General features: G+C 43.4%; 1 protein-coding gene across 3 annotated transcripts in view; it reads left to right on the forward strand.

Moving 5' to 3' along the window:
- Positions 1–4,459: 4,459 nt before the first annotated feature.
- The window catches only part of rnf175 (ring finger protein 175), a 26,508-nt gene continuing 15,967 nt past the window's right edge, over positions 4,460–15,000 (forward strand). For 2 of the 3 annotated variants that reach the window (XM_065022013.1, XM_065022011.1), the window contains exons 1-2: positions 4,463–4,578; positions 10,381–10,418. In XM_065022013.1, the coding sequence (XP_064878085.1) occupies positions 4,558–4,578; positions 10,381–10,418 (59 nt within the window). In that variant the 5' untranslated portion in view covers positions 4,463–4,557. Of the gene's footprint in view, positions 4,579–10,380; positions 10,419–15,000 lie in introns of all 3 variants that reach the window. The other variant, XM_065022012.1, reaches the window with a different exon arrangement.

Here is a 15,000-nt window from a genome sequence, read left to right on the forward strand (position 1 = left end):
GTACAAATCTGTCGTTCTGCCCCTGAACAGGCAGTTAACCCACTGTTCCCAGGCCGTCATTGAAAATAAGAATTTGTTCTTAACTGACTTGCCTAGTAAAGGTTTAAAAAATAATCCAGATGACTACCACATGAAGCTGGTTGAGAAGAATGTGCAAAACTGTCATCAAGGCAAAGGGCGGCTACTTTGAAGAATAAAAAAAAACAAAAACATATTTTGAATTGTTTCACACTTTTTTGGTTCCTACATAATTCCATATGTGTTATTTCCTAGTATTGATGTCGTAGTCTGCTAGATCAAATCCCCGAGCTGACAAGGTAAAAATCTGTCATTCTGCCCCTGAACACCCACTGTTCCTAGGCTGTCATTGTAAATAAGAATTAGTTCTTAACCGGCTTGCCTAGTTAAATAAAAAATTCATACTTCTGATATCTTCACTATTCTACAATGTAGAAAATAGTAAAAATAAAGAAAAACCCTGGAATGAGTAGGCGTGTCCAAACTTTTGACTGGTACTGTACGTGCATTTCTCTACCCTTCCAATTGATTTAAGGCAATCGTCGTTATTTCCCGATAGCTGAGTAGTCACCCAGTTGACAGAACAGGTTTGTTTGATCACAGTGTTTACCTGGACGGGGCCATCATACCTCCACCCACTAAATGTCAACGCTGGAGATCGAAAACCAAACACACACTTTGGACTGCGTGATCGACAGAGGACATTCAGCCTGAGCCTGTTGTGTATTCACTAGGAACCAAACAGAAGTAAACCGGACCAAACGGGACCAAACTGGACCAAAGGGGACCAAACAGCAGTGGTTTATAGTACTTATGTAATATACTTTTTAAGTACAACTTTTACGTACTACTTTAGTAGTGTTTTTGGGGTATCTGTACTTTACTTTACTATTTAACATTTTTGACAACTTTTACTTTTAAATCCACTACATTCGTAAACAAAATAACGTATTTTTTATTCCCTAAATTTTCCCTGACACCTAAAAGTACTCGTTGCATTTAGAACACTCAGGGAGGACAGAATTACGGCACCTGTCAGTATAACACTTGGTCGTCCCTACTGCCTCTGATCTGGGGGACTCACGAAACACAACTACTGTGTTTGTAAATGATGTCTGAGTGTTGGAGTGTGGCCCATGTCCGTCCGTAGTTAAAAATAATACGAAAATAGTGCCGTCTGGTTTGCTTAATATCAGGAATTTGATGAATAGCTTTTAGTACTTTTACTCAAGTATGACGATTGATTACTTTTTCTACCACTTTACCACTGTAGATTTAAAGCCAAGTAGTATTTTCTCAAGTAGTATTTTACTGGTTGACTTTTACTTGAGTCATCTTCTATTAAGGTGTCTTTACTTTTACTCAAGTATGACAATTGAGTACTTTTTCCACCACTGCCAAACGGGACCAAACAGGACCAAACAGGACCAAGTGGGACCAAGTGGGACCAAACGGGACCAAATGGGACCAAGTGGGACCAAACGGGACCAAACAGGACCAAACAGGACCAAATGGGACCAAACGGGGCCAAATGGGACCAAGTGGGACCAAACATGACCAAGTGGGACCAAACGGGGCCAAATGGGACCAAACGGGGCCAAGTGGGACCAAACGGGGCCAAATGGGACCAAACGGGACCAAGTGGGACCAAATGGGGCCAAACGGGGCCAAATGGGACCAAACGGGGCCAAGTGGGGCCAAACGGGGCCAAACGGGTCCAAACAAGGAGAGACCTACATGACCTACATTTGTCTAATAAGAAACTCTTGTTTTTGTTGCAGAATGTTTTCAGTTGGGAAGCGTTTTGTTACGATTTTATACAGTGTGCACTAATGACTACACCCCAGGACTGCCCAGGTAGAATTGGTTCATACTCTTTCTGTTTAAAAGGAGGAAACACGTTGTTTTTGGACTTGTGTTGAAAGACTGCAGTTGGATTTGGTCATAGTTATCATTCTGCCAGTAAAATGTCATCAAAGAACTGGTTGAGTAATCAGGTATTACCTCCGCAACTTCATTAATCATTCACAAAACACTGTCCTGTTGTCCCTTATCCAAGAGTTCCAACTAACATATTGGTCTTCAGGTAAATCACCTGTCTGTCTGTCTGTCTGTCTGTCTGTCTGTCTGTCTGTCTGTCTGTCTGTCTGTCTGTCTGTCTGTCCGACTGTCTATCTGTCTGTCTGTCTGTCTGTCTGTCTGTCTGTCTGTCTGTCTGTCTGTCTGTCTGTCTGTCTGTCTGTCTGTCTGTCTGTCTGTCCAACTGTCTGTCTGTCTGTCTGTCCGGCTGTCTATCTGTCCGTCTGACTGTCTGTCTGTCTGTCTGTCTGTCCGTTTGTCTGTCTGTCCATCCGTCTGTCTGTCCATCCGTCTGTCTGTCCATCTGTCTGTCTGTCCGTCTGTCCGTCTGACTGTCTGTCTGTCTGTCCGTTTGTCTTGTCTGTCCATCCATCCGTATGTCTGTCTGTCTGTACATCCATCCATCTGTCTGTCCATCCATCCATCTGTCTGTCCATCCATCCGTCTGTCTGTCTGTCTGTCCATCCATCCATCTGTCTGTCCATCCATCTGTCTGTCCATCCATCCATCTGTCTGTCCATCCATCCATCCGTCTGTCCATCCATCCATCTGTCTGTCCATCTGTCCATCCATCCGTTGGTCTGTCTGTCTGTCTGTCTGTCTGTCTGTCTGTCTGTCTGTCTGTCTGTCTGTCTGTCTGTCTGTCTGTCCGTCTGTCTGTCCGTCTATCCGTCTGTCTGTCTGTCCGTCTGTCTGTCTGTCTGTCCGTCTATCTGTCTCCAGACTCCAGAGTATATTATTTTTCTATATCTTCTTTTTCAGACAAACAAAGATATTCTTTTGTTTTATTGGAGCAGCAGTAGACTCTGTTGGAAACCAAACCAACGTAAAAACCTTCTTCCGAGGTTCCTGCCTTTCTAGGGAGTTTTTCCCCTCAGAGCCTGGTTCCTCTCTAGGTTTCTTCCTAGGTTCCTTCCTTTCTAGGGAGTTTTTCCCCTCAGAGCCTGGTTCCTCTCTAGGTTTCTTCCTAGGTTCCTTCCTTTCTAGGGAGTTTTCCCCCTTCAGAGCCTGGTTCCTCTCTAGCTTTCTTCCTAGGTTCCTGCCTTTCTAGGGAGTTTTTTCCTAGCCACCGTTCTTCCACATCTGCATCTGCACTGCACTGGTTTCTGTATAAGCACGTTGTGACATCTGCTGATGTAAAAAGGGCTTTATAAATACATTTGATTTGATACAGTGCTCTACTTTTGATCGGGCCCACGGTGCTCTGTAGAAGAACACTCAGGGAAAGGGCGCCATCTTGAAAGCAAGCCACCGTCATTATTTATTATAGATCACTTACTTATAGATTATTGATCACGTTTCACTGGAAACCGGAGATTCTGACTAAGTTTTTCACACACACACACACACACACACACACACACACACGTAACCGGTGTGAAATGCTAGTTAGCGGTGTGCTCTAGTAGAGTTTCAATCGGGGCCGTCACTCGCTCTGAGACCTTGAATTTGTTCTCTCTGCGAAGGCCGTGGCTTTTCGTGAAGCGACAGGTAAATATGCTTCGTGGGAGGCAGTTTATGTGTTAAGAGGATCCTTGGTTTGATCTCAGATTGGGGCGCTAATACTGGAGGCAACACTGTTCACTTCTAATATGCGATTCAACAGCATTTCAATTCAAGGGGCTTTGTTGCCACGGGAAACCTATGTTTACAAAATAAAATAAAAAAAAATAGATACTAAACAAAACAGATAATAAACATTGATATCTTTGTCTTTTACTCATGTTGTACATTTATTGCCATAATAAAATAACATGTCCTATTTTCACACTAATATGATTGACAGATAACAGAAATATCCATAGGCTTATCAGACTTGATATCGATTGACTCCATTTGTAAATATTGACTGTTTCACCCCCCAAAATAAGACTGAACTTCTAGATGCATCAAATCCTTAACGTTACGATGGTGGAGGGTATAATTATAGTATCATATTATAGTGTCATGCACTACAAATAACACAACTGAAAATACAAAATAAATTGTATTTATTGACATAAATATTTGGTGGCTGCTTCACATCATGTAGTGTTGTCTCTACCTTCTTGACCCTTGTGCTGTTGTCTGTGCACAATAATGTTTGTACCATGTTGTGTTGCTGCCATGCTGTGTTGTCTTAGGTCTCTCTTTATGTTGTGTCTCTCTTGTCGTGAAGTGTGTTTTGTCCTATATATATATATAATAAAAAATATCCCAGCCCCCTGTCCCCGCAGGAGACTTTTTGGTATGATGTCATTGTACATAAGAATTTGTTCTTAACTGACTTGTCTAGTTTAAATAAAGGTTAAATCAAATGAAAATAAATCGATCAAGCACCTTTTTACGCTTTTTCTACGAAAACGTAAACTACGTAATGTAAGTGGAATTCTTACGTTGGCAGCGCAGCTGTCAGTTTCTAAGTCGAGTTGTGTGTTTAGCGAGCCGGCTAACTAGTTAGCTACAATAACAACAGGAGATATGGCTGGACTTCAACCCCAGGTAACGCTTATATGGTTAGCTACTGCTTACAACGGCCTGTGTTATTTGCTAGTTAGCTAAACAATTAACGTTAGCTACTGTTTACAACCAGGTGAATTGACAGCATGCATAACGTGGTCGTAAGCTAAATGCTAGGTAGCTAGCGGTTCCCAATGTGCCGTTGTGTTTAACCTGAAAATATCTAGATAGATTATTCTACTACGACAGGGTGTGTGGCAACATAAAAAAAATGCGTCTTGGATTCAGTCCTTCTCCATACGTTTTGGTTGATAGCTGCATAGCTAGTTAACCACCTATTGCAGACATTTGTAATCAACACGTCATCTAGGTTAACGTTGGCTAACGTAAAGTGAGCTAGATCTCGTAAATATCACACAATCTGCTTGTTTACAAGTCTAGACTAACGTGTAACGTTACTATAAATGACTCCCTTCGCTAAGAAATGGGCTAGATGTGGGGTGTATTCATTACGCCAATTCTGTAGAAAAATGGAAGCAAACAGAACGAAATGGGGCGGGACCTAGATGAATTTGTCCAATAGACACTCACGTTTTGCTCTGTTTGCTTCCGTTCGGTAAACGGTTTCCGCAATGAATATTCTCTCCTCTCTTGATTGTGACAACCCCCCCACCTCTCTCTCCTCTCTTCTCTCTCTCGCCTCTCTTGTCTCTCTCTTTTCATCTCAATTCAATTTTAGGGCTTTATTGGCATGGGAAACATATCTTTATATTGCCAAAGCAAGTGAAGTAAATAATAAACAAAAGTGAAATAAACAATAAAAATGAACAGTAAACATTACACATACAGAAGTTCCAAAAGAATAAAGACATTTCAAATGTCATATTATGTCTCTACACAGTGTTGTAATGATGTGCAAATAGTTAAAGTACATAACGGAAAATAAATAAGCATAAATATGGTGTTTGTTCTTTACTGGTTGACCTTTTCTTGTGGCAACAGGTCACACATCTTGCTGCTGTGATGTCACACTGTGGTATTTCACCCAGTAGATATGGGAGTTTATCAAAATCGGGGTTTGTTTTTCGAATTCTTTGTGGATCTGTGTAATCTGAGGGAAATATGTCTCTCTAATATGGTCATACATTTGAAGAGGGCACGGCAAAATCTATTCCCCCTCAGGAGACTGAAAAGATTTAGCATGGCTCCTCAGATCCTCTAAAGGTTCTACAGCTGCACCATCGAGAGCATCCTGACTGGTTGCATCACTGCCTGGTATGGCAACTGCTCGGCCTCAGACCGCAAGGCGCTACAGAGGGTAGTGCGTGTGGTCCAGTACATCACTGGGGCCAGGCTTCCTGCCATCCAGGACCTCTATACCAGGCGGTGTCAGAGGAAGGCCCTAAAAATTATCAAAGACTCCAGCCACCTTAGTCATAGACTGTTCTCTCTGCTACCGCACGGCAAGCGGTACCGGAGCACCAAGTCTAGGACCAAGAGGCTTCTAAACAGCTTCTACCCCCCCAAGCCATAAGACTCCTGAACATCAAGTCAAATGGCCACCCAGACTATTTAAGTGCCCCCCCCCCTCCCCTCTTTACACCACTGCTGCTACTGGTATTATCGATGCATAGTCACTTCAATAACTCTACCTACATGTACATACTACCTCAACTATCCGGTTCCCCCTCACATTGACTCTGTACCGGTACCCCCCTGTATATAATCTTGCTATTGTTATTTTACTGCTACTCTTTAATTACTTGTTACTTTTATTTCTTATTATTATTATATAATATAATATATTATTATAATATTTTTTAAACTGCATTGTTGTTTAGGGGCTTGTAAGTAAGCATTTCACTGTAAGGTCTACTACACCTGTTGTATTCAGTATTTCACTGTGAGGTCTACTACACCTGTTGTATTCAGTATTTCACTGTAAGGTCTACTACACCTGTTGTATTCAGCATTTCACTGTAAGGTCTACTACACCTGTTGTATTCAGCATTTCACTGTGAGGTCTACTACACCTGGTCTACATTTCACTGTGACTACTACACCTGTTGTAGTCAGCATTTCACTGCATTTCACTGTAGTCAGCATTTCACTGGTCTACTACACCTGTTGTATTTCACTGCTATTTTGTATTCACTTTCACTGTAAGGTCTACTACACCTGTTGTATTCAGCATTTCACTGTAAGGTCTACTACACCTGTTGTATTCAGCATTTCACTGTGAGGTCTACTACACCTGTTGTATTCAGCATTTCACTGTAAGGTCTACTACACCTGTTGTATTCAGCATTTCACTGTGAGGTCTACTACACCTGTTGTATTCGGCGCATAACATTACAAGACTAATAACATTTCATTTGACATTGGGCAGGAGGTTAGGAAGTGCAGTTCAGTTTCCACCTCATTTTGTGGGCAGTGAGCACATAGCCTGTCTTCTCCTGAGAGCCAGGTCTGCCTGCGGCGGCCTTTCTCAATAGCAAGGCTATGCTCACTGAGTCTGTACATAGTCAAAGCTTTCCTTAAGTGTGGGTCAGTCACAGTGGTCAGGTATTCTGCCACTGTGTACTCTCTGTGTAGGGCCAAATAGCATTCTAGTTTGCTCTATTTTTTTGTTAATTCTTTCCAATGTGTCAAGTAATTATCTTTTTGTTTTCTCATGATTTGGTTGGGTCTAATTGTGTTGCTGTCCTGTGGGGTCTGTTTGTGTTTGTGAAGTGAGCCCCAGGACCAGCTTGCTTAGGGGACTCTTCTCCAGGTTCATCTCTCTGTATAGTTGAAGTCGGAACTTTACATACACTTAGGTTGGAGTCATTAAAACTCGTTTTTCAACCACTCCACAAATTTCTTGTTAACAAACTATAGTTTTGGCAAGTCGGTTAGGACATCTACTTTGTGCAGGACACAAGTCATTTTTCCAACAATTGTTTACAGACAGATTATTTAACTTATAATTCACTGTAGAATTCACTATCACAATTCCAGTGGGTCAGAAGTTTACATACACTAAGTTGACTGTGCCTTTAAACAGCTTGGAAAATTCCAGAAAATGATGTCATGGCTTTAGAAGCTTCTGATAGGCTAATTGACATCATTTGAGTCAATTGGAGGTGTACCTGTGGATGTATTTCAAGGCCTACCTTCAAACTCAGTGCCTCTTTGCTTGACATCATGGTAAAATCAAAAGAAATCAGCCAGGTTGGTCTGTGACTTACCGGTCTCTATAGCCAGACTGTCCTCCTAGAGTCTGTACCTAGTCAATGTTTTCCTCAGTTTTCTATCAGTCACAGTGATCAGATAGTCTGCCACCATGTACTGTCTGTTTAGAGACAAATAGCATTGAAGTTTACTTTGATTTGTTGTGGTGTCTTTCCAATAGGTGATATATTATTATTTTTGTTTTGTGATGATTTGGTTGGGCCAGATTTTCTGAGTGCTGTTCTGAGGCTCTATGGGGTTGGTTTGGGTTAGTGAACTGAGCCTCAGAACCAGCTGGCTGAGTGCTGTCCTGAGGCTCTATGGGGTTGGTTTGGGTTAGTGAACTGAGCCTCAGAACCATCTGGCTGACTGCTGTCCTGAGGCTCTATGGGGTTGGTTTGGGTTAGTGAACTGAGCCTCAGAACCAGCTGGCTGAGTGCTGTCCTGAGGCTCTATGGGGTTGGTTTGGTTTGGTGAACTGAGCCTCAGAACCAGCTGGCTGAGTGCTGTCCTGAGGCTCTATGGGGTTGGTTTGGTTTGGTGAACTGAGCCTCAGAACCAGCTGGCTGAGTGCTGTCCTGAGGCTCTATGGGGTTGGTTTGGGTTAGTGAACTGAGCCTCAGAACCAGCTGGCTGAGTACTGTCTTGAGGCTCTATGGGGTTGGTTTGGGTTGGTGAACTGAGCCTCAGAACCAGCTGGCTGAGTACTGTCCTGAGGCTCTATGGGGTTGGTTTGGGTTGGTGAACTGAGCCTCAGAACCAGCTGGCTGAGTGCTGTCCTGAGGCTCTATGGGGTTGGTTTGGGTTGGTGAACTGAGCCTCAGAACCAGCTGGCTGAGTACTGTCCTGAGGCTCTATGGGGTTGGTTTGGGTTGGTGAACTGAGCCTCAGAACCAGCTGGCTGAGTGCTGTCCTGAGGCTCTATGGGGTTGGTTTGGGTTAGTGAACTGAGCCTCAGAACCAGCTGGCTGAGTACTGTCCTGAGGCTCTATGGGGTTGGTTTGGGTTAGTGAACTGAGCCTCAGAACCATCTGGCTGACTGCTGTCCTGAGGCTCTATGGGGTTGGTTTGGGTTAGTGAACTGAGCCTCAGAACCAGCTGGCTGAGTGCTGTCCTGAGGCTCTATGGGGTTGGTTTGGTTTGGTGAACTGAGCCTCAGAACCAGCTGGCTGAGTGCTGTCCTGAGGCTCTATGGGGTTGGTTTGGTTTGGTGAACTGAGCCTCAGAACCAGCTGGCTGAGTGCTGTCCTGAGGCTCTATGGGGTTGGTTTGGGTTAGTGAACTGAGCCTCAGAACCAGCTGGCTGAGTACTGTCCTGAGGCTCTATGGGGTTGGTTTGGGTTGGTGAACTGAGCCTCAGAACCAGCTGGCTGAGTACTGTCCTGAGGCTCTATGGGGTTGGTTTGGGTTGGTGAACTGAGCCTCAGAACCAGCTGGCTGAGTGCTGTCCTGAGGCTCTATGGGGTTGGTTTGGGTTAGTGAACTGAGCCTCAGAACCAGCTGGCTGAGTACTGTCCTGAGGCTCTATGGGGTTGGTTTGGGTTGGTGAACTGAGCCTCAGAACCATCTGGCTGACTGCTGTCCTGAGGCTCTACGGGGTTGGTTTGGGTTGGTGAACTGAGCCTCAGAACCAGCTGGCTGAGTACTGTCCTGAGGCTCTATGGGGTTGGTTTGGGTTGGTGAACTGGGCCTCAGAACCAGCTGGCTGAGTGCTGTCCTGAGGCTCTATGGGGTTGGTTTGGGTTGGTGAACTGAGCCTCAGAACCAGCTGGCTGAGTGCTGTCCTGAGGCTCTATGGGGTTGGTTTGGGTTGGTGAACTGAGCCTCAGAACCAGCTGGCTGAGTGCTGTCCTGAGGCTCTATGGGGTTGGTTTGGTTTGGTTTGGTGAACTGAGCCTCAGAACCAGCTGGCTGAGTGCTGTCCTGAGGCTCTATGGGGTTGGTTTGGGTTGGTGAACTGAGCCTCAGAACCAGCTGGCTGAGTGCTGTCCTGAGGCTCTATGGGGTTGGTTTGGGTTGGTGAACTGAGCCTCAGAACCAGCTGGCTGAGTGCTGTCCTGAGGCTCTATGGGGTTGGTTTGGGTTGGTGAACTGAGCCTCAGAACCAACTGGCTGAGGGGACTCTTCTCTTGTTTCATCTCTTGACATTGTAGAGCTGTGTGACGGAATGTTTTGGGGTCACTTGTTTTTAGATGGTTGTAAAATGTGATGGCTCTTTGTTCTATTTGAATAAGGAGGCGGTATTGGCCCACTTCTGCTCTACGTGCTCTATTTTTCTTTGCACTTGCAATACGGTCTGCATGCAGTGTTTCGATTGGATGTTTGTCCCATTTGGTAAATTCATTATAAGTGTGGACCCCATACTTCACTGCCATATAGAGCAACTGGTTCTAGAACTGATTGGAACATTTTGAGACAGATTCTAATTGGAATTTCGATTTGAATGTTCTTTTTAATGGCATAGAATGCTCTTCTTGCTTTGTCTCTCAGCTCATTCACAGCCCTGTGAAAGCTACCCGTGTTGCTGATACTTAGTCCTAGATATGTGTAGTTTTTGGTGAGTTCTAAAATAACTCTCTCTCTCTATCTCTTCCCTCTCTCCATCTCTTCTCTCCCCCCTCTCTCTTCTAGGGGGATCTCCTGAAAATGACTCACAGGGAGAACTGGAAGTAAGTCCTCATTTAGAACCAGTAATTGGACAGTGAGAAAGTAGAACCCGTAATTGGGCAGTGAGAAAGTAGAACCCGTAATTGGGCAGTGAGAAAGTAGAACCCGTAATTGGGCAGTGAGAAAGTAGAACCCGTAATTGGACAGTGAGAAAGTAGAACCCGTAATTGGGCAGTGAGAAAGTAGAACCCGTAATTGGGCAGTGAGAAAGTAGAACCCGTAATTGGGCAGTGAGAAAGTAGAACCCGTAATTGGGCAGTGAGAAAGTAGAACCCGTAATTGGGCAGTGAGAAGGTATTTATACCCCTTGACTTATTCCACATTTTGTTGTGTTACAGCCTGAATTCAAAATGGATTAAATTGTTTTTTTTCTCTCACCAATCTACACACAATACCCCATAATGACATCACAATACCCCTTAATGACATCACAATATCCCATAATGACATCGCAATATCCTATAATGAGATCGCAATACCCCATAATGACATCACAATACCCCCATAATGACATCACAATACCCCCATAATGACATCACAATACCCCATAATGACATCACAATACCCCATAATGACATCACAATACCCCATAATGACATCACAATATCCCATAATGACATCACAATACCCCATAATGACATCACAATACCCCATAATGACATCACAATACCCCATAATGACATCACAATATCCCATAATGACATCACAATACCCCATAATGACATCACAATACCCCATAATGACATCACAATATCCCATACTGACATCGCAATAACATCACAATACCCCATAATGACATCGCAATACCCCATAATGACATCGCAATACCCCATAATGACATCACAATACCCCCATAATGACATCACAATACCCCCATAATGACATCACAATACCCCCATAATGACATCGCAATACCCCATAATGACATCCCAATACCCCATAATGACATCCCAATACCCCCATAATGACATCCCAATACCCCCATAATGACATCACAATACCCCCATAATGACATCCCAATACCCCCATAATGACATCACAATACCCCATAATGACATCACAATACCCCATAATGACATCACAATACCCCCATAATGACATCGCAATACCCCATAATGACATCCCAATACCCCATAATGACATCCCAATACCCCCATAATGACAAAGTGAAAACATGTTTTTAGAAATGTGTTGTAAATGGGGAAATATCAAATTTACGTAAGTATTCACACTGCTTTGCCAAAACGCTCTAAATTGAGCTCCGATGCATCCAATCTCCGCTGATCATCCTTGAGACGGCACTACAACTTGACTTGAGTCCTCCTGTGGCCAATTAAATTGTTTGGAAATTATTTTGAAGGAACACACCTGTCTATATAAGGTCCCACTGTCGACAGGGCAGAAACTATACCACGAAGTCCAAGGGACTGTCTGTAGATCTCTGATATAACCTACGCCTCATCATAATTCTATATCTGGGGAAATGGTATAAAACCATTTCTACCATGTTGAAAGTTTATATCATTGGGAAAAATATGAAACTACTCAGACTCTGCCGAGAGCAGGCTGTCCCACCAAACTGAGCAACCCGGGCAAGAATGACCTTGGTCAGGGAGGTGACCACTGTGACAGAACACGGTGACCAGAGTTCCTTGGCTGAGATGGGAGAACCTGTCAGCTCTTCACCATTGGGCTTTATGGGAGAGGGGCCAGACGGAAGCCACTCCTGAGAAAAAAGGCACGTGAAAGACTGAGGTCATAAGGTCAAATATTCGCTGGTCTGATGAGACGAAAAGTGAACAATTTGGCCTGAATGCAAAGCGCTATGTCTGGAGTAAACCAAGCACAGCTCATCACCTGTTTAACATCGTCCCTACCGTGAAGCATGGTGGTGGCAGCATCATGCTATGGGGATGCTTTTCGGGGACTGGGAGACTGGTAAGGATAGAGGGAACAAAGGGAACAAAGCCAAATACATTCAAATCCTTGATGAGAACCTGCTTCAGAGAGCAAACGACCTTAGATTGGTGTGAAGATTTACGTTCCAACAGGACAATGATCTCCAAGTACACAGCCAAAGCAATGCTGGAATGGCATCAGAACAAGAATGTGAAAGGCTTTGAGTGGCCCAGCCAAGGCCCAGACTTAAATCCCATTTAAAATCTGTGGAAAGACTTGAAGATTGCTGTTCACCGCTGCTCTTCATTTAGCTTGAAGAATGTGAGAGAACCCCCAAATACAGATGTGAAAGCTGATACAGACATCCCCAAGACGACTCAAAGCTGATACAGACACACCCAAGCTGATACAGACACACCCAAGCTGATACAGACACACCCAAGCTGATACAGACACACCCAAGCTGATACAGACACACCTGATACAGACACACCCAAGCTGATACAGACACACCCAAGCTGATACAGACACACCCAAGCTGATACAGACACACCCAAGCTGATACAGACACACCCAAGCTGATCCAGACACACCAAAGACTATACCAAAGCTATAATCGCTGCCAAAGGTGCTTCTACAAAGTATTGACTCAGGGGTGTGGATACGTACGTAAATGAGATATTTCTGTATTTCATTTTCAATGAATTAGCATAAATGTCTAAACATGTTTTCACTTTGTTGTTTTTTGGTTATTGTGCACCGAAGGGTGAATTTTTTTTTTTCTTTTCTTGAATCCATTTTTTGAATTCCGTCTGTAACAACAACAAAATGTGGAATCAGTCAAGGGGTATGAATACTTTCTGAATGCTCTGTATATCATATAGAGCCCGTGATCGGACATGTCAGACAGTATGTAAGGGATAATCAAGGACGGGCCAAACATTCGATGTAAAATAATGATGACACACTAGTGGAGTGGAACTTACACGGAGTTGCACATAAATCCCGGAGTTGATTATCTCTTTTATACCATGGGTATAATTGAACACATTTTTGCCAGTAGAAATGTTTTCAACGTCCACTGAAGTAGCTAGCAAGTTTACTAGATAGCGGTTGCCTTGGTAACCAAACAGACATTATGAAAATTGAATTACACAAATGCCAATGTTTTCAATTCGACTTTTGCTTTCAAAAACAACTGAAATATAGAACATGTAAGAATTAAATTTAGCCATTGAATTCTACCATGCTGATATAGAGGCCCACAGTGGAGGTGTCATAATACCTATAAAACCTAGCGATCAAACAGGGAAATGGTTTCAGTAGTTTTTCCACCATTCGTGTTCCCCATAAGGAAATTTAGAAACACTGACAATAAGGATGTTTTGTGTCGGCTCACCTTGAAGTGAAATTTTGAAAACCATGTAAATATCTCAGACATGGTGACCATTATCAATATATTTGTCTCTATTTACTCTTATTCGAAAATGCTAATTAGCATCAGAGTAGACATCATGCAAGACTACAAATCCCAGCATGCTCCTGCACATCATCTCTAACGGACACCTTTGCTAACAGGTATTGTGTCAATTTAAAACATTGCACAAGACGGTTCACAGTATTCTACATTTAAAGAAATGTAGCCAATTTATTCATTATTAAATTTAGCTAACATTAGATACTTAATCTAGAGATTCTTACCTTTGCCTTGACTCAGCAGTCATGTCTAGATCATCATGGCATTTCTAGCTCTTTATGATAGCCACATTAGCAGCTAATGAGCATTTCTAGCTCTTTATGATAGCCACATTAGCAGCTAATGAGCATTTCTAGCTCAGACCCCTTGACTTTTTGTTACTTTACAGCCTTATTCTAAAAATGATTAAATAGTTTTTTTCCCCTGTATCAATCTAAACACAATACCACATAATGACATCACAATACCACATAATGACATCACAATACCACATAATGACATCACAATACCACATAATGACATCACAATACCACATAATGACATCACAATACCCCATAATGACAAAGCAAAAACAGGTTTTTAGAAATGGCAAATGTACTAAAAAAAACAACTAAAAAACAAGTATTCAGACCCTTTACTCAGTGCGTTGTTGCTTACAGCCTCCAGTCATCTTGGGTATGACGCTACAAGCTTGGCACACCTGTATTTGGGGAGTTTCTCCCATTCTTTTCTGCAGATCCTCTCAAGCTCTGTCAGGTTGAATGGGGAGCGTCGCTGCACAGCTATTTACAGGTCTCTCCAGAGATGTTCGATCGGGTTCAAGTCTGGGCTCCGGCTGGGCCACTCAAGGACATTCAAAGACTTGTCCCGAAGTCACTCCTGCGTTGTCTTGGCTGTGTGCTTAGGGTCGTTGTCCTGGCTGTGTGCTTAGGGTCGTTGTCCTGTTTGAAGGTGAACCTTCGCCCCAGTCTGAGGTCCTGAGCACTGTGGAGCAGGTTTTCATCAAGGATCTCTCTGTACTTTGCTCTGTTCATCTTTCCCTCGATCCTGACTAGTCTCCCAGTCCCTGTCGCTGAAATACATCCCCACAGCATGATGTTGCCACCACCATGCTTCACTGTAGGGATGGTACCAGGTTTCCTCCAGACATGACGCTTGGCATTCAGGCCAAAGAGTTCAATCTTGGTTTCATCAGACCAGAGAATCTT

Source organism: Oncorhynchus nerka, linkage group LG8 (assembly GCF_034236695.1).
Source record: "Oncorhynchus nerka isolate Pitt River linkage group LG8, Oner_Uvic_2.0, whole genome shotgun sequence".
NCBI lineage: Eukaryota > Metazoa > Chordata > Actinopteri > Salmoniformes > Salmonidae > Oncorhynchus > Oncorhynchus nerka.